Genomic DNA, 23,905 nt, shown 5'->3' with positions numbered 1-23,905 from the left:
AAAATTACAGGCACTTGCCTCCTCTTTCAACATTAGGAACACATCCAACAGGTTCTCCAATTTCTCCTGTAGACTGGCTCTTTCCCACATAATAATCTTTGGGCACTCCTCATCCCAATAATCCAAAATGTGCTGCATTGTGGTGGGGTGGTGCAACACATCCATATCCCCATCCTGCAGACACTCCCACAGTCCTTCATCCCAGTACACCTTTCTCCTGGTTGTACTGGACTGCTTCATCCCTTCCTTTGGGAACTTTTTCAACACTGGGCTGTGATCTGCTCTCTTGTTCCTAGAGCTCACACCCATTTTACTTCCAGGGATCACCTCACTGTGATTTCCTCTCTTTGAGACACGGTTCCATCTTCCGCTCTCCTCTGGCGGGGTGCGCTTCCCCTTATCAAATCGGCACTTAGACGGCATCTTCCCTCGCCTAAAGCCCACAACGCTTTTCGTGACACTTTCTACCTTAAAGCCTTTAGGAGTAAGTTCAGGATAATGTGGTAACTGGTTTCTAGTGCTAACTGCTTTGCAGAGCCCTGGAATGTATCACGATACAGTTCCCCTGCAGCTCTACCCAGATAGGACCTGGGACTGAGTGATCCCACCGCTGCCACCAAAAATGTGAAGATACCGGGTTTATCTGGCCCAGTGCTACCCAGTACCTTCTAGGATTCGTATGGTCACTCAGGCAAAATGCAGTTATAAACATACAACAGTATATTTATTGTCATACAAATCACACTACAATATTATGTACACACAGTAAATAAATGCCAGGCTGATTTACCACATCATCTGTCCCTTACCCCAATAACTTAAGGAGATATAGTCACCTGCTGTCCAGACTTCATGACCCATGGATCCCTCTCAGCTGCATATATAGACTCGAGTTAGAAAACGACAATTCAAAACTCCATCTTGCACCTTCCTGAATGAAATCCAAGCATGAACACCCCTCCCCCCTGGAGTTGTTCCTTATATATCACAGGTCTAATTTCCACAGTCTTTCCCCTCCCTGGACAAACCCCTGCATCTATTCTACTTCCCCATTGGCCAGTGCAGGACTAGGGGGTTTGGACAGGGCAGTGGAGATGAGATGTCCTTTCACAGAAGCCCCCTGCTGGGATGCAGACAGAACGTCTGGACTAGTCCTAAGGAGAACAATTGATGCTTAATTGGCTTCCCCTACTTCCAAGGATAAGGTAGCAGTGAGCCCCTCCTAAAATTAACCCCTTACACTACTTTGTGATGTCACAGGGTCCCCAGCTGTTCCATGCTTCCTGTAGAGGAAGGAGGGGGGAGAATGAATGCAGCTCAAGCCCTCTCACCTGTATCCTAGACACCACCTGATCTTTACCCATAACCCTCCTGGCTTCAGTTTAAGGACAATGAATAACATTACTTCAAGTCATCAATATATAATACAAAATATACATATTTAAATTGAATTACAATGTCCCCTTAACCACATGTAATTGGACAATGCAGTTGTAGTCTGATGGGCTGGGGAAACAAAAGAAGGGCTATACAAAGTATTTGCTATAATTCACATATCATACTCGTTTTGTCACAGTGATGGAGGGATAGTAACTGCTGTACTGTATGATGGTGGGATGGATGTTATCTCAGTGATGGAGGGATAGTAACTGCTGTACTGTATGATGGTGGGATGGATGTTATCTCAGTGATGGAGGGAGGGATAGTAACTGCTGTACTGTATGATGGTGGGATGGATGTTATCTCAGTGATGGATGGATGTAGCTGCTGTACTGTATGATGGGATGGATGTTATCTCAGTGATGGAGGGACAGTAACTGCTGTACTGTATAATGGTGGGATGGATGTTATCTCAGTGATGGAGGGACAGTAACTGCTGTACTGTATGATGGTGGGATGGATGTTATCTCAGTGATAGAGGGACAGTAACTGCTGTACTGTATGATGGTGGGATGGATGTTATCTCAGTGATGGAGGGATAGTAACTGCTGTACTGTATGATGGTGGGATGGATGTTATCTCAGTGATGGAGGGACAGTAACTGCTGTACTGTATGATAGTGGGATGGATGTTATCTCAGTGATGGAGGGATAGTAACTGCTGTACTGTATGATGGTGGATGGATGTTATCTCAGTGATGGAGGGACAGTAACTACTGTACTGTATGATGGTGGGATGGATGTTATCTCAGTGATGGAGGGACAGTGACTGCTGTACTGTATGATGGTGGGATGGATGTTATCTCAGTGATGGAGGGACAGTGACTGCTGTACTGTATGATGGTGGGATGGATGTTATCTCAGTGATGGAGGGACAGTAACTACTGTACTGTATGATGGTGGGATGGATGTTATCTCAGTGATGGAGGGACAGTAACTGCTGTACTGTATGATGGTGGGATGGATGTTATCTCAGTGATGGAGGGACAGTAACTACTGTACTGTATGATGGTGGGATGGATGTTATCTCAGTGATGGAGGGACAGTGACTGCTGTACTGTATGATGGTGGGATGGATGTTATCTCAGTGATGGAGGGACAGTGACTGCTGTACTGTATGATGGTGGGATGGATGTTATCTCAGTGATGGAGGGACAGTAACTGATGTACTGTATGATGGTGGGATGGATGTTATCTCAGTGATGGAGGGACAGTAACTGCTGTACTGTATGATGGTGGGATGGATGTTATCTCAGTGATGGAGGGACAGTGACTGCTGTACTGTATGATGGTGGGATGGATGTTATCTCAGTGATGGAGGGACAGTAACTGCTGTACTGTATGATGGTGGGATGGATGTTATCTCAGTGATGGAGGGACAGTGACTGCTGTACTGTATGATGGTGGATGGATGTTATCTCAGTGATGTAGGGATAGTAACTGCTGTACTGTATGATGGTGGGATGGATGTTATCTCAGTGATGGAGGGACAGTAACTGATATACTGTATGATGGTGGGATGGATGTTATCTCAGTGATGGAGGGATAGTAACTGATGTACTGTATGATGGTGGGATGGATGCTTTCTCAGTGATGGAGGGACAGTAACTGCTGTACTGTATGATGGTGGATGGATGTTATCTCAGTGATGGAGGGATAGTAACTGCTGTACTGTATGATGGTGGGATGGATGTTATCTCAGTGATGGAGGGATAGTAACTGCTGTACTGTATGATGGTGGGATGGATGTTATCTCAGTGATGGAGGGATAGTAACTGATGTACTGTATGATGGTGGGATGGATGTTATCTCAGTGATGGAGGGATAGTAACTGATGTACTGTATGATGGTGGGATGGATGCTTTCTCAGTGATGGAGGGACAGTAACTGCTGTACTGTATGATGGTGGGATGGATGTTATCTCAGTGATGGAGGGACAGTAACTGATGTACTGTATGATGGTGGGATGGATGTTATCTCAGTGATGGAGGGACAGTAACTGCTGTACTGTATGATGATGGGATGGATGTTATCTCAGTGATGGAGGGATAGTAACTGCTGTACTGTATGATGGTTGGATGGATGTTATCTCAGTGATGGATGGATAGTAACTGCTGTACTGTATGATGGTGGGATGGAGGGATAGTAACTGCTGTACTGTATAATGGTGGGATGGATGTTATCTCAGTGATGGAGGGACAGTAACTGCTGTACTGTATGATGGTGGGTTGGATGTTATCTCAGTGATGGAGGGATAGTAACTGCTGTACTGTATAATGGTGGGATGGATGTTATCTCAGTGATGGAGGGACAGTAACTGCTGTACTGTATGATGGTGGGATGGATGTTATCTCAGTGATGGAGGGACAGTAACTGCTGTACTGTATGATGGTGGGATGGATGTTATCTCAGTGATGGAGGGATAGTAACTGCTGTACTGTATGATGGTGGGATGGATGTTATCTCAGTGATAGAGGGACAGTAACTGCTGTACTGTATGATGGTGGGATGGATGTTATCTCAGTGATGGAGGGACAGTAACTGCTGTACTGTATGATGGTGGGATGGATGTTATCTCAGTGATGGAGGGACAGTAACTGCTGTACTGTATGATGGTGGGATGGATGTTATCTCAGTGATGGAGGGACAGTAACTGCTGATTTGTATGATGGTGGGATGGATGTTATCTCAGTGATGGAGGGACAGTAACTGCTGTACTGTATGATGGTGGGATGGATGTTATCTCAGTGATGGAGGGACAGTAACTGCTGTACTGTATGATGGTGGGATGGATGTTATCTCAGTGATGGAGGGACAGTAACTGCTGTACTGTATGATGGTGGGATGGATGTTATCTCAGTGATGGAGGGACAGTAACTGCTGTACTGTATGATGGTGGGATGGATGTTATCTCAGTGATGGAGGGACAGTAACTGCTGTACTGTATGATGATGGGATGGATGTTATCTCAGTGATGGAGGGATAGTAACTGCTGTACTGTATGATGGTGGGATGGATGTTATCTCAGTGATGGAGGGACAGTAACTGCTGTACTGTATGATGGTGGGATGGATGTTATCTCAGTGATAGAGGGACAGTAACTGCTGTACTGTATGATGGTGGGATGGATGTTATCTCAGTGATGGAGGGACAGTAACTGCTGTACTGTATGATGGTGGGATGGATGTTATCTCAGTGATGGAGGGACAGTAACTGCTGATTTGTATGATGGTGGGATGGATGTTATCTCAGTGATGGAGGGACAGTAACTGCTGTACTGTATGATGGTGGGATGGATGTTATCTCAGTGATGGAGGGACAGTAACTGCTGTACTGTATGATGGTGGGATGGATGTTATCTCAGTGATGGAGGGACAGTAACTGCTGTACTGTATGATGGTGGGATGGATGTTATCTCAGTGATGGAGGGACAGTAACTGCTGTACTGTATGATGGTGGGATGGATGTTATCTCAGTGATGGAGGGATAGTAACTGCTGTACTGTATAATGGTGGGATGGATGTTATCTCAGTGATGGAGGGACAGTAACTGCTGTACTGTATGATGGTGGGATGGATGTTATCTCAGTGATGGAGGGACAGTAACTGCTGTACTGTATGATGGTGGGATGGATGTTATCTCAGTGATGGAGGGACAGTAACTGCTGTACTGTATGATGGTGGGATGGATGTTATCTCAGTGATGGAGGGACAGTAACTGCTGTACTGTATGATGGTGGGATGGATGTTATCTCAGTGATGGAGGGACAGTAACTGCTGTACTGTATGATGGTGGGATGGATGTTATCTCAGTGATGGAGGGACAGTAACTGCTGTACTGTATGATGGTGGGATGGATGTTATCTCAGTGATGGAGGGACAGTAACTGCTGTACTGTATGATGGTGGGATGGATGTTATCTCAGTGATGGAGGGATAGTAACTGCTGTACTGTATAATGGTGGGATGGATGTTATCTCAGTGATGGAGGGACAGTAACTGCTGTACTGTATGATGGTGGGATGGATGTTATCTCAGTGATGGAGGGACAGTAACTGCTGTACTGTATGATGGTGGGATGGATGTTATCTCAGTGATGGAGGGACAGTAACTGCTGTACTGTATGATGGTGGGATGGATGTTATCTCAGTGATGGAGGGATAGTAACTGCTGTACTGTATAATGGTGGGATGGATGTTATCTCAGTGATGGAGGGACAGTAACTGCTGTACTGTATGATGGTGGGATGGATGTTATCTCAGTGATGGAGGGACAGTAACTGCTGTACTGTATGATGGTGGGATGGATGTTATCTCAGTGATGGAGGGATAGTAACTGCTGTACTGTATGATGGTGGGATGGATGTTATCTCAGTGATAGAGGGACAGTAACTGCTGTACTGTATGATGGTGGGATGGATGTTATCTCAGTGATGGAGGGACAGTAACTGCTGTACTGTATGATGGTGGGATGGATGTTATCTCAGTGATGGAGGGACAGTAACTGCTGTACTGTATGATGGTGGGATGGATGTTATCTCAGTGATGGAGGGACAGTAACTGCTGATTTGTATGATGGTGGGATGGATGTTATCTCAGTGATGGAGGGACAGTAACTGCTGTACTGTATGATGGTGGGATGGATGTTATCTCAGTGATGGAGGGACAGTAACTGCTGTACTGTATGATGGTGGGATGGATGTTATCTCAGTGATGGAGGGACAGTAACTGCTGTACTGTATGATGGTGGGATGGATGTTATCTCAGTGATGGAGGGACAGTAACTGCTGTACTGTATGATGGTGGGATGGATGTTATCTCAGTGATGGAGGGACAGTAACTGCTGTACTGTATGATGATGGGATGGATGTTATCTCAGTGATGGAGGGATAGTAACTGCTGTACTGTATGATGGTGGGATGGATGTTATCTCAGTGATGGAGGGACAGTAACTGCTGTACTGTATGATGGTGGGATGGATGTTATCTCAGTGATAGAGGGACAGTAACTGCTGTACTGTATGATGGTGGGATGGATGTTATCTCAGTGATGGAGGGACAGTAACTGCTGTACTGTATGATGGTGGGATGGATGTTATCTCAGTGATGGAGGGACAGTAACTGCTGATTTGTATGATGGTGGGATGGATGTTATCTCAGTGATGGAGGGACAGTAACTGCTGTACTGTATGATGGTGGGATGGATGTTATCTCAGTGATGGAGGGACAGTAACTGCTGTACTGTATGATGGTGGGATGGATGTTATCTCAGTGATGGAGGGACAGTAACTGCTGTACTGTATGATGGTGGGATGGATGTTATCTCAGTGATGGAGGGACAGTAACTGCTGTACTGTATGATGGTGGGATGGATGTTATCTCAGTGATGGAGGGACAGTAACTGCTGTACTGTATGATGGTGGGATGGATGTTATCTCAGTGATAGAGGGACAGTAACTGCTGTACTGTATGATGGTGGGATGGATGTTATCTCAGTGATGGAGGGACAGTAACTGCTGTACTGTATGATGGTGGGATGGATGTTATCTCAGTGATGGAGGGACAGTAACTGCTGATTTGTATGATGGTGGGATGGATGTTATCTCAGTGATGGAGGGACAGTAACTGCTGTACTGTATGATGGTGGGATGGATGTTATCTCAGTGATGGAGGGACAGTAACTGCTGTACTGTATGATGGTGGGATGGATGTTATCTCAGTGATGGAGGGACAGTAACTGCTGTACTGTATGATGGTGGGATGGATGTTATCTCAGTGATGGAGGGACAGTAACTGCTGTACTGTATGATGGTGGGATGGATGTTATCTCAGTGATGGAGGGACAGTAACTGCTGATTTGTATGATGGTGGGATGGATGTTATCTCAGTGATGGAGGGACAGTAACTGCTGTACTGTATGATGGTGGGATGGATGTTATCTCAGTGATGGAGGGACAGTAACTGCTGTACTGTATGATGGTGGGATGGATGTTATCTCAGTGATGGAGGGACAGTAACTGCTGTACTGTATGATGGTGGGATGGATGTTATCTCAGTGATGGAGGGACAGTAACTGCTGTACTGTATGATGGTGGGATGGATGTTATCTCAGTGATGGAGGGACAGTAACTGCTGTACTGTATGATGGTGGGATGGATGTTATCTCAGTGATGGAGGGACAGTAACTGCTGTACTGTATGATGGTGGGATGGATGTTATCTCAGTGATGGAGGGACAGTAACTGCTGCACTGTATGATGGTGGGATGGATGTTATCTCAGTGATGGAGGGACAGTAACTGCTGTACTGTATGATGATGGGATGGATGTTATCTCAGTGATGGAGGGATAGTAACTGCTGTACTGTATGATGGTGGGGTGGATGTTATCTCTTAGAAAAGTGTGTTGCTGCGAACAGGTAACAGTGCTGTAACATTTTTTCAATGACTTATCAAGACTTATCAAGAATGAATGTCAATTAATGATGAGATTTCTGTGTTTCAGCTGGGGGATGGCAGTGAATGTTTACTCGACATCTGTGACCATTGAAAACATGAGTCGACATGACATGCTGGCATGGGTCAATGACGCCTTACAACTCAACTACACCAAGATAGAGCAACTGTGCTCAGGTAAGAGACCCGAATACACTGGCCATACCCTCATACCAAACTACACCAAGATAGAGCAGCTGTGCTCAGGTAAGAGACCCGAATACACTGGCCATACCCTCATACCAAACTACACCAAGATAGAGCAGCTGTGCTCAGGTAAGAGACCCGGATACACTGGCCATACCCTCATACCAAACTACACCACGATAGAGCAGCTGTGCTCAGGTAAGAGACCCGGATACACTGGCCATAACCCTCATACCAAACTACACCAAGATAGAGCAACTATTCTTAGGTAAAAGATTCTGACGCCATATACCAATCTCCCACGGACATGCTATAATGACGGTGTGTGTAAGAGAATCAAACTGGGTGTAAACAATGACGTCCCCCGGCTATAGAATTTAATGGCTATGGGAATGTATATGCGCAGAACACTAAAGTTTAAGTCGTCAGCCACTGATGGGGCTAAAGTCATGAACCAATCACCTAAGGGTTATAGGCACCTTTTATTTTATTTTCAAGCACATTGATATACAGGGACAGTATAATAATAGGACCTTGATACGATCAGGCAGTGAGGGCTACGTGGAGGTCATGCTCAGCGAGGAGACACAATGTGCTGTCACAGCAGTCAGGTGCTGTACTGTGCTGCCTCTGCGTGATGCCATCAGGAGTTGGCTGCTCTCTACTGCTGTGTAGCCACCATTAAATCTGGGAGCACTCAGAAACCAAGGAACTTCCAGTTTCATCTCTGCTACTTTGCAGGATGCAAATGGAGAGTGTTCTGTGCTGTAATAATGCACTAGAACAGCTGCGTTTTCTTTGCAGACCCAGCCTTGCTCATATTAGGGGACGTTACATTGCAGGGTTTTTATAATGTGTTGCATGCATTAAGTGGAGAGATGGGCATTATTCAATTCTGTCTCCTATTGTTGCTGCTCAATTGTGAAATGGCAGCAACAGCCATGTCTGAGTCATCAACTGCTGATTTTGGGGCGGAACACTATTTAAAGCTTTAGAAGTTATTGCAGTTAGTTCTGGCACTCAGCATTATGATTTTAAATAGGAAATATAATATTTTAACATTTGTAAGTGGAGTTACCCATTCAGGAAAGTAGTGAAGGAGTGAGGTGTGAGAAAAGATTTGTATGATTAATACGGTTATAGATGTCCCTGTCTATCAAGTTAGTAAGACCAATCCCACATCCTGTGCACTGGTGGACAGAGCTGTTATCTCTCCACAGGGGCCGCATACTGTCAGTTTATGGACATGCTTTTCCCAGGCTCTATCCTGCTGAAGAAAGTCAAGTTCCAGGCAAAGCTGGAGCACGAATACATCAACAACTTCAAAGTCTTACAGGCAGCCTTCAAGAAAAAGGCTGTCGACAAAGTAGGTTCTTTTTCCCCATTAAAAGTGTATGATTGAGTGTCTGTGCTCATGCAGAGCCTGTACGTGCATGTTGATTTGTATGTAACTTACGAAACTTATCATGGCTTTTTGTCCACGCATAATTAGTTACGAAAAATATAAACTGTGTCACTGGAAGATTTGACTGTCTCCTATTAGATATGGTTATCGCTTATCATGCTTCAGGAGATAATGGCAGTCCATTTATTTCAGACTGGCTGTTAAATAAACAGGTTTTGATACATCTTAATACTCTATGATAGAAGACATTAAATAAAATACATGGCAGTCATAGTGGTATGTTCTTTTACTCTGATTTGTTTGTGTTTGGCAACATCCATAGAGCAGGAGCAAATTATTGATGCTGAACTACAAACCTGATACAAGGTGGAATCATTATTGGGCAATTAGGATGAGGTGTTTCACCTTCTACTGAATTAACAGTAATTAGAACGTGGACTTGCAGCTTATCAGTTTTTGGAAAAATCTACTTCTGGAGAATTGTTCTACAGACGGTGTAACCCAAATCCCACATCAACAGTCCCTCACTGGTTTTTTTCCCACCTGAAGCTAACGCACATAGCCACTTTGTGCTCATGTATGTTTTAGCCCAAGAACCGGCTATTAATCACTCTATTTGCCTGCACATATCATTCAGTATAAGCACCAAGCTCCTGACACAGAGGTACTGATTCGCTCTATGAACACTGAAGTGCCCATGTGTCATTAACGTAGAGGCTCTGTAGCTGTGTAATTAAGTAAATGGAGCCATTCATATTTCAAAAGCAATTTTTAAACGTAGCTCCACATCACTCCCATCTCTGATCTGTGGTTAGTTCTCCAAGATGTTTGGAGCAGCCTCCGTGCCTAGTTCATTTAAAAACTGTGTGCAAGTGTACCTAGAAGAATTGATGCTGTTTTAAAGGCAAATGATTGTCACACAAAATATTGATTTTATTTAGATTTCTCTTCTGTTCATTCACTTTGCATTGTGGTAATTGATAAAAGTAAACTATTAACACTTCTACTTTTGAAAGGAGAACACTCTTACTTTGCTGCATTTTTTCCACACCTGCCTAAATCTTTTGCACAGTATTGTGTATGTGTGTATGTATGTATGTATATATGTATATATATGTATGTATATATATATATATATATATATATATATATAGGTTTTTTTAGGTTATATTGTGAAATTGTTTCCATATGAGCATATTCCTAATGACTTTCTAACCCTATATTATGGCACCAGAGTGTGCAGTATACACATAAACACCAGGCACCTTCTCTACTCTTTACAGATTATCCCCGTAGAAAGACTCGTTAAAGGGAGATTCCAGGACAACTTTGAATTTGTCCAATGGTTCAAGAAATTGTTTGATGCAAACTATGATGGGAAGGACTATGACCCCGTGCTGGCGAGACAAGGGCAGGACCTGGCTGCCGCTCCCAACCCTGGAGACCAGGTCTTCTACAAGCCCAAGAAGCCCATTGGCACAGCAGGTACAGTAACCTTCATCTGTCTGGCAACAAACCATGTATGATAATGTAAACATTATCTTCAAACATGGAAGTAGAATGAAACTCAGTAACAGCCTCTAAATCTGAAGTTAGAGGCTGATTTTAACATCTGGTTCTAGAGACAGAATTCCACAGCAGCCTCAGATTCTGTAGACAGAGGCTGAGATAGATTATTATTATTATTATTAATTTTTATTTATAGGGCCACAAAGTATCCTTAGCGCCGTTCAAGGACAAACAATGGCACAGTACAAGGTGAAACAGCACAGTACAAGTAACAGTAAGCACTATAACTCTGGGGGCTCAAAGCACAGCTAGAAAGAGAGGGTGGGGAATAGTCAGTACAGGCAGGTAACTTGGGCCCAAGAGGGTGGACATGGATGACAGGTTAAGAGCCACTGAGGGGAGAAGAGAGGAGACAGAGGGACAGAGAGGAGGTGAGCTGAGTAGCTGGAGAGCGCAGTTAAAAGTGATGGAAACAGGAGGTAGGAGAGCCCTGCTCAAAGGAGCGTACAATCTAAAGGGAGGGGAAGACATACACAAGGATGAGACGGGAGAAATGGAGATGGAGTCGAGGAGGGGGGGAGAAGGGAAGAAGGGATTAGAGGGAGAGGTAGCCGACAGATGGAAGGTTAGGCATGTGACTGGAATGCTTTTAAGAAAATGTGGGTTTTTAATGTTCGTTTGAAAGAGGACAGATTAGGGGAAGTTCTGATGGAGCGGGGGAGCTTGTTCCAATGGAGGGGGCAGCGAGGAAGACGTCTTGGATACGTGCGTGAGAGGAGGTAATCAGAGGGGAAGAGAGGCGACAATCGTTGGACGATCGCAGTGGGCGGGAGGCAGTGTGAATAGAGATAAGGTTAGAGATGTAGGGAGCAGTGGAGTTGGCGAGGGCCTTGTAAGTCAGAGTGAGGAGCTTGAAAAGGATTTTGTAGGGGAGGGGGAGCCAGTGAAGGGGCTCCCCCTTTTGAACAAAAGGGGAGTACAATGGTTTGCGAATACTTTACCACTACCATTTGAATATTTTTTAGATATCTTAAACAATGATAGGTGGGAATACAAATTACAATTACAAAATTCAGAAAGATGCTCTTACTTTTCTAGATCTCACAATTACGAAAGATACATTAGAACATATACAAACCAAGGTCGGAAACTGACAGCAACAAACAACCTTAAAGCAGTCGCCCCCTCGGAAGAAATTGTTCAACTACTAAAAAGTTTAATACAGAAAGTAGAAATCTTTTTGAGAGATTACATGGATATCATTTGAGACATTTAAGATATGCCTATAATTCTTCATACTAACAGAGAGCATCTCCTTTCAAACATAACGATGCCCAAAACAAATAATAGATTTAAAACTCAGTCTTGTCGTATTTTTTTTACATTTTCAGCAAGTTCTGATCTGCTCAGTGACCGGGATTTGCTTGATGCTCACAGATATATCGAGATTCACCTTCCAGTAAGCTAGAAAGCAATCTGCTTTACAGCCACCTAGAGGAGGTCAAACATTCTTCTATGAATATATGACTCCCATCCCTCCCTAATGGCTCATTTATATGTGGAATAGACAAGTCCTGTCCTTTCATGCCAACAGTTCAGCTGTATATCTGTAGTTCATGGGATAGAGGCTGAGATCAGCAGTATACCTGTAGTTCATGGGATAGAGGCTGTGATCAGCAGTATATCTGTAGTTCATGGGATAGAGGGTGAGATCAGCAGTATACCTGTAGTTCATGGGATAGAGGCTGTGATCAGCAGTATACCTGTAGTTCATGGGATAGAGACTGAGATTAGCAGTATACCTGTAGTTCCTGGGATAGAGGCTGAGATCAGCAGTATACATGTAGTTCATGGGATAGAGACTGAGATCAGCAGTATACATGTAGTTCATGGGATAGAGACTGAGATCAGCAGTATACCTGTAGTTCATGGGATAGAGGGTGAGATCAGCAGTATATCTGTAGTTCATGGGATAGAGGCTGTGATCAGCAGTATACCTGTAGTTCATGGGATAGAGACTGGGATCAGCAGTATACCTGTAGTTCATGGGATAGAGGCTGTGATCAGCAGTATACCTGTAGTTCATGGGATAGAGGCTGTGATCAGCAGTTTACCTGTAGTTCCTGGGATAGAGGCTGAGATCAGCAGTATACCTGTAGTTCATGGGATAGAGGCTGGGATCAGCAGTATACCTGTAGTTCCTGGGATAGAGGCTGAGATCAGCAGTATACCTGTAGTTCATGGGATAGAGGCTGTGATCAGCAGTATACCTGTAGTTCATGGGATAGAGGCTGTGATCAGCAGTATACCTGTAGTTCATGGGATAGAGGCTGTGATCAGCAGTTTACCTGTAGTTCCTGGGATGGAGGCTGAGATCAGCAGTATACCTGTAGTTCATGGGATAGAGGCTGGGATCAGCAGTATACGTGTAGTTCATGGGATAGAGGCTGTGATCAGCAGTATACCTGTAGTTCATAGGATAGAGGCTGTGATCAGCAGTATACCTGTAGTTCATGGGATAGAGGCTGGGATCAGCAGTATACCTGTAGTTCATGGGATATAGGCTGAGATCAGCAGTATACCTGTAGTTCATGGGATAGAGGCTGTGATCAGCAGTATATCTGTAGTTCATGGGATAGAGGCTGGGATCAGCAGTATACATGTAGTTCATGGGATAGAGGCTGAGATCAGCAGTATACATGTAGTTCATGGGATAGAGGCTGAGATCAGCAGTATACCTGTAGTTCATGGGATAGAGGCTGAGATCAGCTGTATACATGAAGTTCATGGGATAGAGGCTGAGATCAGCAGTATACCTGTAGTTCCTGGGATAGAGGGTGAGATCAGCAGTATACCTGTAGTTCATGGGATAGAGGCTGGGATCAGCAGTATACCTGTAGTTCCTGGGATAGAGGCTGTGATCAGCAGTATACCTGTAGTTCATGGGATAAGGCTGAGATCCGCAGTATACCTGTAGTTCATGGGATAGAGGCTGAGATCAGCAGTATAACTGTAGTTCATGGGATAAGTCTGAGATCTGCAGTATACCTGTAGTTCATGGGATAGAGGCTGAGATCAGCAGTATACCTTTAGTTCCTGGGATAGAGGCTGAGATCAGCAGTATACCTGTAGTTCATGGGATAAGGCTGAGATCCGCAGTTTACCTGTAGTTCATGGGATAGAGGCTGAGATCAGCAGTATACCTGTAGTTCATGGGATAGAGGCTGTGCTCAGCAGTATACCTGTAGTTCCTGGGATAGAGGCTGAGATCAGCAGTATACCTGTAGTTCCTGGGATAGAGGCTGTGCTCAGCAGTATACCTGTAGTTCCTGGGATAGAAGCTGAGATCAGCAGTATACCTGTAGTTCATGGGATAGAGGCTGAGATCAGCAGTATACATGTAGTTCATGGGATAGAGGCTGAGATCAGCAGTATACCTGTAGTTCATGGGATAGAGGCTAAGATCAGCAGTATACATGTAGTTCATGGGATAGAGGCTGAGATCAGCAGTATACCTGTAGTTCATGGGATAGAGGCTGAGATCAGCTGTATACATGTAGTTCATGGGATAGAGGCTGAGATCAGCAGTATACATGTAGTTCCTGGGATAGAGGGTGAGATCAGCAGTATACCTGTAGTTCATGGAATAGAGGCTGGGATCAGCAGTATACCTGTAGTTCATGGAATAAGGCTGAGATCCGCAGTATACATGTAGTTAATGGGATAGAGGCTGAGATCAGCAGTATACATGTAGTTCATGGGATAGAGGCTGAGATCAGCAGTATACCTGTAGTTCCTGGGATAGAGGCTGAGATCAGCAGTATACCTGTAGTTCCTGGGATAGAGGCTGAGATCAGCAGTATACCTGTAGTTCCTGGGATAGAGGCTGAGATCAGCAGTATTTGAGAAGAGAGACAGGACAGAGGTTATATACCGGGGCACTCAAGGATAATTGGTTAGAAAAGGTGTAAATAAAAGTAGATTTTTATTAGTATACATTAAAATGAAGTCATCCTAGCAAAGTAAAGCTACGCAAAATATTAAACAAAGGACAAGGACAGTGAATTAAAAGTTGCAAATCAACTGGGATCAGCAGTATACCTGTAGTTCATGGGATAGAGGCTGAGATCAGCAGTATACCTGTAGTTCCTGGGATAGAGGCTGATATTAGGCTCTCTAGTTCTGAAGGCAGAGACAAGAGCTATCAATGACCTCTAAATCTGGCACATATGCTTAACCAGTAATACACTTAAAATCCTTCATATAGAGATAGTATAGTGATCCATTCCTTGTGTTTCTACAACCGTCACTCTGTAGAGGCCTGTCCTCATGCATGACCAGCTAGGTGCATTTTAGTCAGTATTTTCTGAATAGGCACATTTTATATACTGGTGCCTGTTGAGGCACTCCCAGTGACCTATATGCTCGCGTTCAGGGGTATGCCTGTGATGCCAGACGCCTTCTATTTAAACTGCTCAGTCTTTTCCCTTGTGTCAAAGCTGTAGGTTGTGTTTGCATTCCTTGTATTTAAGTGTTATTTATCTGATCTTCTGATACTGACCCAGCTTGTTCCTGACTCTGATGTTTGCTTGTGACTCTGACCCAGCTTGTTCCTGACTCTGATGTTTGCTTGTGACTCTGACCCAGCTTGTTCCTGACTCTGATCTTTGCTTGTGACTGTGGCCCAGCTTGTTCCTGACTCTGATGGTTTGTTTTTGACACTGACCTAGCTTGTTCCTGACTCTCATGGTTTGTTTTTGACACTGACCTAGCTTGTTCCTGACTCTGATGGTTTGCTTGTGACTGTGGTCCAGCTTGTTCCTGACTCTGATCTTTGCTTGTGACTGTGGCCCAGCTTGTTCCTGACTCTGATGGCTTGTTTTTGACACTGACCTAGCCTGTTCCTGACTCTCTCATGGTTTGTTTTTGACACTGACCTAGCTTGTTCCTGACTCTCATGGTTTGTTTTTGACACTGACCTAGCTTGTTCCTGACTCTCATGGTTTGCTTGTGACTCTGATGCAGGCTTGTTTTACATTTCTGTACCTGTTTTGCTTGCCGCAACCTTAAACTACATATTGACCTTGCGGAGGTCCCGGGTGGAAACTGGAGATTCCATTAGACTCAACACCTCAGACCTAGCCAGCGCAAATTGCTACCAGCTTATTGGCTTCCCATCCTAGACAATAAATCAGCTATCTCTGTGATTCATATGCGTCTCTTTGTTATAAAGTAACTGTTTCCTCTCTTTGTTTCACACAGTTGCACAGAGAACGTCTCCAACAGGTCATAAGACTTTGCAGCCCCTGGTACGATTGCAGAACATGTCCCACCCTGTGCGAAAAATCCTCCCCATTGCCAGGAACGGTGGCAGCGAGCTGGACACGCAAATAATGGAGCTTAACCAGCAGGTGAGATGGAACAGCACAGATACCAGGGCCAAGTTTTAGGTGACCACCTGCATGCAATGTGTGTTTGGTTCTATCTTCGTAATGGCCACCTGATACACTTGCACTTAACGTCACTAATAATACACTTCCACTTAATGTTAGTAACAAGCTAAAACCAAACACTTAATCAAAGAAAGAGACATCACATGACCTTAGATTCCAAAACACCCTTCACATTTCCCTACATGACTATAAAACCCCTGACTTGCCCCAAAACACTCTTTAGACCCTACTCAATTCCCATTCACCGAAAACACCACCGTGTGCCCTGGGGAACCCTATTTACCACAAAGCACCCAATCCTTTAAGTGAAGCATTGGGTGTGTGTTCAGGAGAGGTGTAACTTTGTTTTCTTACAATGATTTAGGACACAGAGGACCTAATATCTTTCTGCATATTTGGTCCTATTGGATATTTCCACATTTTTCTTATTTCACATTTGTTGACCTCTTTTAGAAGCAGCACATATTGTCTTGTTACAACTGGTTTGCCAGCATTCTATGTATGTTCTCTTTATATTTTTTTAATATTATTATTTCTTTGAATTTTAGCACCTGGTTATATGGTTTTGTGCTGCATATGCAACAGGCCATCCTGTGATTGTATGTAATGGTCAATACCAAAGTACAAATCATGAGGGCATGCAAAGGTTTCAGTGTGCCCATATGTCTGCCTGGCATATTCACACTCCTGTACCCAGAAAACCAGCCTATGCCTATTTGTGTAGGTTTGCCAGTCCAACTTGCATGGTGGAAAGAGGGAGACTATGACTTCATCTGTTCCTTGTTTCCTCCCGTTTATGGGAGTTAGAGGACATTGGGTCTGTTTGGATCAAATGTTGCAAGTTTGTGTTTACAATTTTCTAATTATACTGGTCAAACTATACCTAGAAGTGCTTTCTTGTACATGGAAGGTTAAAAAAGGACGAAAGTATAGCCAATAGCGGCTTTTCATTATGTACAAGGCTTTGTATAATCTAAGTCCTTTTGAGGTAGAATGACCACTACCCCCCTCCCCCTACCCAAACAGAGAATGCCTCAACCATGCATATTAAGCTCTCATTCAGTAAAAAATGTACCGATCCGCTCAGCACCTCCTACTAGAAGGTAGAAAATTCTGCAAGTGGTGTCATTTTCACATGCAAAAATAGGCACAAAAGGCATTTCCAATGCGGAAGATGCATGTTTTGTGGTTTCATAAGTGACCTGTAATATCTGCAGAAAGTGTAAACAATAAAAGATTAACATAAGGTCTGAGTGTTATGTCTTCATAGTTGTTGACTGCACTGATATTCATCCAAATGCAGCATCATGAAATCCATCAGGCACTGACTCCTAGTGAATTGGAAGTTTTCATTCAGCTCACAATATGGCTGACTCCACTGCGTGTAGGTGGCAAGTGCACTTCTTTTAATCCCTTGTCTCCCCTCCCCATATTTAGTTAATGGAGCTGAAGTTGACTGTTGATGGGCTGGAGAAAGAACGGGATTTCTACTTCAGTAAACTGCGAGACATAGAGCTGATCTGTCAGGAGCATGAGAGCGAGAATCCGGCAGTCCTCTCCAAAATCATCGACATCCTCTATGCCACAGAGGTGCGGTCACCCCTCAGGGATATCCTGTCTCTGTAGCACTCCAGATATCGGTTTACATGATCCAGCCACCGAGAAAAAAATTACTTCTGTGCCAAAACATTAAAAGGGGATCCCACCTTTACCCCACACTGATACATTGGACCCGGTCCCTCATCACTGGGTATTTACTGTGCCCGGGACTTGTGGTCAAGTATATGGAAAATAATCAACTCTGCTTTATAATGTATTTATATGGCACAAAGATAAGGAAATGTACATAGTAATATGTTGCATGTACAAGTCAGTAAATTAAAGTGACTTGAAGGTGGGCAACCCCTTTATTCTGAGTCCTAGCCCCCCCTTCTATATCTAGACCTGGGCCATTAAATTGTACTATCTTATTACTGCAGGAAGGGTTTGCTCCTCCAGAAGAAGATGAGACTGAGGATCTTCAGCCTGAGGATCAGGATGAATACTGACCGCCCCTTCATGTCCCCGTGGCCCCTTTGCATCGTACGGTGATGCTCCTTGTTGCCCGTTACCCATCATCCATTTTGCAAGATGAACACCTGAGGTTGGGATCAACACTCACAATGCTCGTGTCATCCATCACAGCTACAATGGGCCTCCAGTCCATGAAATGGGGATTCTGTAGTGCGGGTGTGGGATTGACATCTCTTGGGGCATTGATTTCTGCTTTGCTGAACATAGCACTTCATTTATTTATCAGGCGATTGTGACCCCCCCCCCCCCCCCCGCCCTCTGCCGGGAGATGTATAGCTAATGTTAATTGCCTTTGTTCTCCGTTAACCCTTTTTAATATGATCTCTGATCACACAATTGTCGATGTGGGGTTGGTTATTGTGTTTTTACACCTCTATACCTGTCTTCCTTTCATTTCATCTGTCCTCTTCTTTTATTCCTTATTCTACTTCTGAAATGGGGTATTCAAAATTGAAAAATGGCTGTTGTAAATTTCTTACTATATTGTATTTATTAGTAAAAATGCAACCAAACCTCCAACCTCAACCAGACCTACAAGAAAAATGGGACCTGCAGAGAGACGGAACATTCGTCCTCATGGTCTTTAAGAAATAACTAGACCTTTCACCTACTGTGCACAGTCTGATACAATTAACATTACCATTGTTCTATGTACAAATTGGAACAAATAACTAAATCGCCAAGAAACCTGAAGCAGATTACTAGGTCATTGTTCTATGTGCAGTCTAAGATTTTGTTTACACCTAGACTGCCTCCAGTTTCCACAGAGATTCAATGCAGTCCTCCACCTCCTTAAATCTATATAAAATAAATAAATATATCTGCTAGTAATTCAAAATCAGCATAGATTTTTATATGCTAGGTGTAACTCACCACACTCACTCCTCAAGGCCTAATAAAGATACAAATAGTAAGAAAACTGGGGACATAAATGGGAACTTAACAGACAGCTAGTCACCCCTGGAGTTCTGTCATCCTAGGCCGTGATCTACATGGCACTTCTTGTAATCTACTCCAGACAGACCTAGATTGAACACTGAGCCTTGTACAAACTGGAACAGATAACTTGAATATTTCCCCTTATAGGATCTAATCATAAATTTGTTTTGGATTGTCCCAGTTTTATCCAACAACCGTAGTGATATTATAGAAAAGCAAATTTTTAGAGATGTTCGAAGATAAAAGTACATTTAAAAATATGTTGCAAATTTGGTAAATCCTTCTTGAGAATACCTAATAACACATTTGTTTGCTAAATTGTTAAACACATTTTTTATAGATGTACCTAAGACTGTGATACACCTATACTGCACTTGCGAGATACCATTAAGGTATGTATGTCTGCAGCTTCATCTTTCACATGTAGACCTCATCCTAATAATCTCTGTCTACCGATAAAGTCCAATCAGTTCCATGTTGCTCAGATTATGTCACCATGACACATGAAATCTCCACCTTTCTGAAGAATTAACATGAACATATCGACTGGTCTCCTGTTTCCTCAAGAACCTCGACTTATAACACGGGATTGTTAATACCCATTTTTGAGACTCTACAACTTTTGTCACAAAAACCTTCAAGCCGTCTGACCTGGCTGATCATTTAATCACAGAGCATTCATAAACCTGCAATGAATCTCCAGCATGTAGAGAAACGCTGCATCTATACATTAAGCAGTAGGACACAGAATTCATAATAAATATGCTATTTCTAGTCTCCTGTCCTATTCTCTTGAATCGTTGTTCTGGGATCCATGTTGTCTTCCATGTTTCTTCCATCTCCCAGGTTCCAAGTCTGTTGTAATATATTTCTTTGCTGCCACTGAGTTTTGGGCTCTACTTGGTCCGGGGCTGGTTGACATTAGAGCTCAGTTGTGTATAATTTTTATATATATATTCTTCATGCACTTTTTTTCCCAACTCATATAGCAACACAAGAGAAGTTTTCTCCAAATCAAAAGGGACATCAAACATTGGTCACTGTGACGAGCTCCGCACCTAAACCCTTTCACTGTCAGGGAGCCCTGCAATTTATAGTTTAGCTATATCCCACTTTTACTTTTTACAATAAAACAGATATATGATTTTCAAGTGATTTGTAGCAAAACCATAGAGGATCTATTTAGATTCATAATAAGATACATTCTGCAGCTTCCAAGCTATTTCCACAGTGAGTGTTTTCTAATAATTGGGAAATACATTTCGAGCTATGTGACGCTAGTTCCAAATATCTGTAACAACATAGAGTTACTGTATCTCACATCATAAACCATAGCAAAGCCACATCAGAGTCACGGAAGAAGTACGGAGTACTTTTATGTCCATAGATTCCATCATAGCTGAAGTTCCAACTCCGAGTAGTAAACCTGGCCCGGGGTCTCGCCCTATGGTAGTGAGAGGGTTAGGGATCATTGGGATCTCATCCGTCGCTCACAAGTGGAAATGACTAGGAATGAGATTTCTCTGTGTTGTAATGAGAACGGGAATTGCTTATTTATTTTAACGTATTTGCTGAAAATGAATTATTTGTTCTACCGGAGCAGCCTACGACGGGGGACCGCCGTGGTGGCACAATAGGTTCATATTTTACTGGCTATGAAACAGCACAGGATAAAGAAATGTGATTGCTTTTATTTTCAGAAAAAAAATCATAACAGGACATTATTGCATTATTGTGCAGTGATCGCTCCCTTTTTGTGCACGTTATGAGCAAGCTTATGGTATAAACAGATATTGGGAATGTATACAATAATGCAGGTGTAAGGCTGCTGCTCCCAACACTTTGGGGTATATTTACTAAACTGCAGGTTTGAAAAAGTGTAGATGTTGCCTATAGCAACCAATCAGATTCTAGCTGTCATTTTGTATAATGTACTAAATAAATAACTAGAATCTGATTGGTTGCTATAGGCAACATCTACACTTTTTCAAACCCGCAGTTTAGTAATTCTAGCCCTTAGTCTGACATCATACTTGAGGTTGGTTCCATGTCCAGCTCTTTGCTACAAGAAGAAAGAGTGACGTGTAGGATGCAGCTTATTTACAGAATAGAAAGCACAGAGGCATATCTGAAAAAGCAACTCAATGGAAGTTTAATGGTCTGACACACAGTGGTACTAAGTCTCTGGTTGCTACTAACAGCATGATGTTAACCCTTCAGGTGCACTCTTTGTCATTGTTGCAAGCTATAGATGTCTGTTTAATGGTTTCTTTCACTCCTGACATCTTGGAAGTACAGGTGCATACATATTTGCAGCATTTTTATATCCATCGTTAACAGCGAGCAGTATGGTTAATATTTCTGTATGAGGTGCCCCCTGAAAATCAAGTGTTCTGTACTCAATTGTCCAAAATAGAGAGCTTAGAACGCGCTTCCACTGGCATTTCAGAGCGCACGTGTTTGGTGATCAGTATTCACTACCTAGTAAAAACATTGAAACAAAGCAAATCTACATGCACCCACACTTCAACATGTCTGAATAACCTTTAAAGTGGCAAAATGTACAGACTTGTAGACATTGTATGTTGTAGTAAATCCAATGTCACTTTAAGTTTCTTTTTTATTCATTTGTGACTAATATTTTATGACACATTCAATGTTTTAATTTATTTTTTGCATTCTGTTGTATTTAAGTAAATAAAAGGTAAGAGATAAGAGTTACCAGAAAATATTTACAGAAAACTGTTTATATAAATAATTGTAAATTGGGATGTTACACTGCGTAGGAGATTTACCAAGCGGGCGATCGTCACTAGAGGTAAATTGCATGGACAGGTTTGTTTTGAAGAATGGAAACAGATTTAAAAGTTTCGATTCACTCTGATTTGATTTTAATTATGTCTTTGCTGCTCTTCCTAATATCATTTAATATCTGAACATGCTCAAGATGAACATGAAGTTTGAGTTGCTGCCTTCAGTTTCTCACACACCTTTCAATGCATCATGGAACCATGCAGGAAATTTGTGGGGCTCTTCCATTCATGGCTTCTATCCAAGGCCAAACCAGAGCCCTCTTATCATCTGTCAATCAGCACTATGGCCACTACTGCGCACTACTTGCATCTGTGTTACGTTTTTATTTCAAATAAACTGGTGTGGAAAAATAACATAGCACGTTTCCTTTCTTATATTGCTGCGATGATTACTCAACATTGATTATATTGATGCTTGATCACCAAGGCTATTATCCCTGGGCTTTACAGGGTAGGTTTTCAGGATGTCCTCAAAACTTTAATTTTCGCAGCTGGAAGTTATGGTATGGGGTACTAGAGCCGTAGTTCAAACTATATCTCCCCCACCCACACCCCCTGCCTGGGTTCACAGATCACACTGGAGCGATCTTTTAATGCAAAATACAATGACATAATGCAAACAGTAGCAACACTATGTACAAATACACTTAGCAACAGCCAGGTGAGCCATCAACCCCTTGGTAGTTCCCTTATGCAAACACAGTCTCTGATTGATGCAGGTTCACCAATGACAGCAGTGCAATCCTCATGAGTGATGTATAAAGTATGAGTGCAGGCATTGTACAAACATTCCTTCCAAGTGATGTCCATTCCGGACACTTCTTTATGGATAGAGATGTCCACTTGCAGATCCCGGCTGCTCGGCCACATCACCTTCTGCCAGCTTAGTAGAGAACTGACACCCATTCACGCTAGTCCTGTAGGCACACCAGGCTATCAGAAGCACAGGTTTCTCCAGATGGAGACAGTAGCACAGCAAAGTCTCATAGGAGCTGAAACTCTAACACCAGTCTTCAGGATAGAACACACTTATTTTTAAAAGGGACCCAAATAGCCACGATGTCGGGATACACCCTGGGTAGCTGCAAAATATCTTGAAGCTCCAGAATTGGACACAGTCACAAAGGGGATGACTGAGGTGTCTCTTCATTCATTGCAAATCCTTCTACTCCCTGCTGGGTAGGTACCTAGGTGTCTGCTGGAATTCCTTACAGAACAATAGGCACTTCATCATGGTAACAAAGGGGATCGGTCTCCTTGATGAAGTGATCCTCTCTGGCTTGGGAGGAGCAAGAATGAAAGTGAAGGCTTTGAATTGGATCCAAGTTAATTGCTGGGGGCGGCTGATCAGGGGAGGGGGTCATGATCCCTGATTTACTTTGTTCTACGTATCCAATCAGGCAGATTGAGGTCATGCCAAGAGCATCCTCGGCTGTGCCCGTACAGTGAGGAGTTGGGCAGTGCCAGCATTCACACCATGGCCAGAATGAGAGACCGAGGAAAGTGCAGAGGCAGACAAGAGAAGAGGTGGGTAGAGAAGAAGGATATAGATCACACACAGACAACAGACTGGTCACAGCAATAAGCAACAAGGCTGTGAGCAGACAACAGTTATGAGGCAAAGAATGAAAACAGACAA

At 43.2% G+C, this 23,905-nt stretch overlaps 1 protein-coding gene across 4 annotated transcripts in view; it reads left to right on the top strand.

Moving 5' to 3' along the window:
* MAPRE3 (microtubule associated protein RP/EB family member 3) overlaps positions 1–22,620 on the top strand; it is an 88,818-nt gene extending 66,198 nt beyond the window's left edge. For all 4 annotated transcript variants that reach the window (XM_075201060.1, XM_075201063.1, XM_075201062.1 and 1 more), the window contains 6 exons: positions 7,938–8,065; positions 9,295–9,440; positions 10,763–10,964; positions 16,251–16,399; positions 17,879–18,031; positions 18,421–22,620. In XM_075201060.1, the coding sequence (XP_075057161.1) occupies positions 7,945–8,065; positions 9,295–9,440; positions 10,763–10,964; positions 16,251–16,399; positions 17,879–18,031; positions 18,421–18,489 (840 nt within the window). In that variant the 5' untranslated portion in view covers positions 7,938–7,944 and the 3' untranslated portion in view covers positions 18,490–22,620. The remainder of the gene's footprint in view (positions 1–7,937; positions 8,066–9,294; positions 9,441–10,762; positions 10,965–16,250; positions 16,400–17,878; positions 18,032–18,420) is intronic.
* Positions 22,621–23,905: the final 1,285 nt, after the last annotated feature.

Source organism: Mixophyes fleayi, chromosome 3 (genome assembly GCF_038048845.1).
Source record: "Mixophyes fleayi isolate aMixFle1 chromosome 3, aMixFle1.hap1, whole genome shotgun sequence".
In the NCBI taxonomy this organism is placed as follows: domain Eukaryota; kingdom Metazoa; phylum Chordata; class Amphibia; order Anura; family Limnodynastidae; genus Mixophyes; species Mixophyes fleayi.
This window is presented reverse-complemented; position numbering and strand designations above follow the sequence as displayed.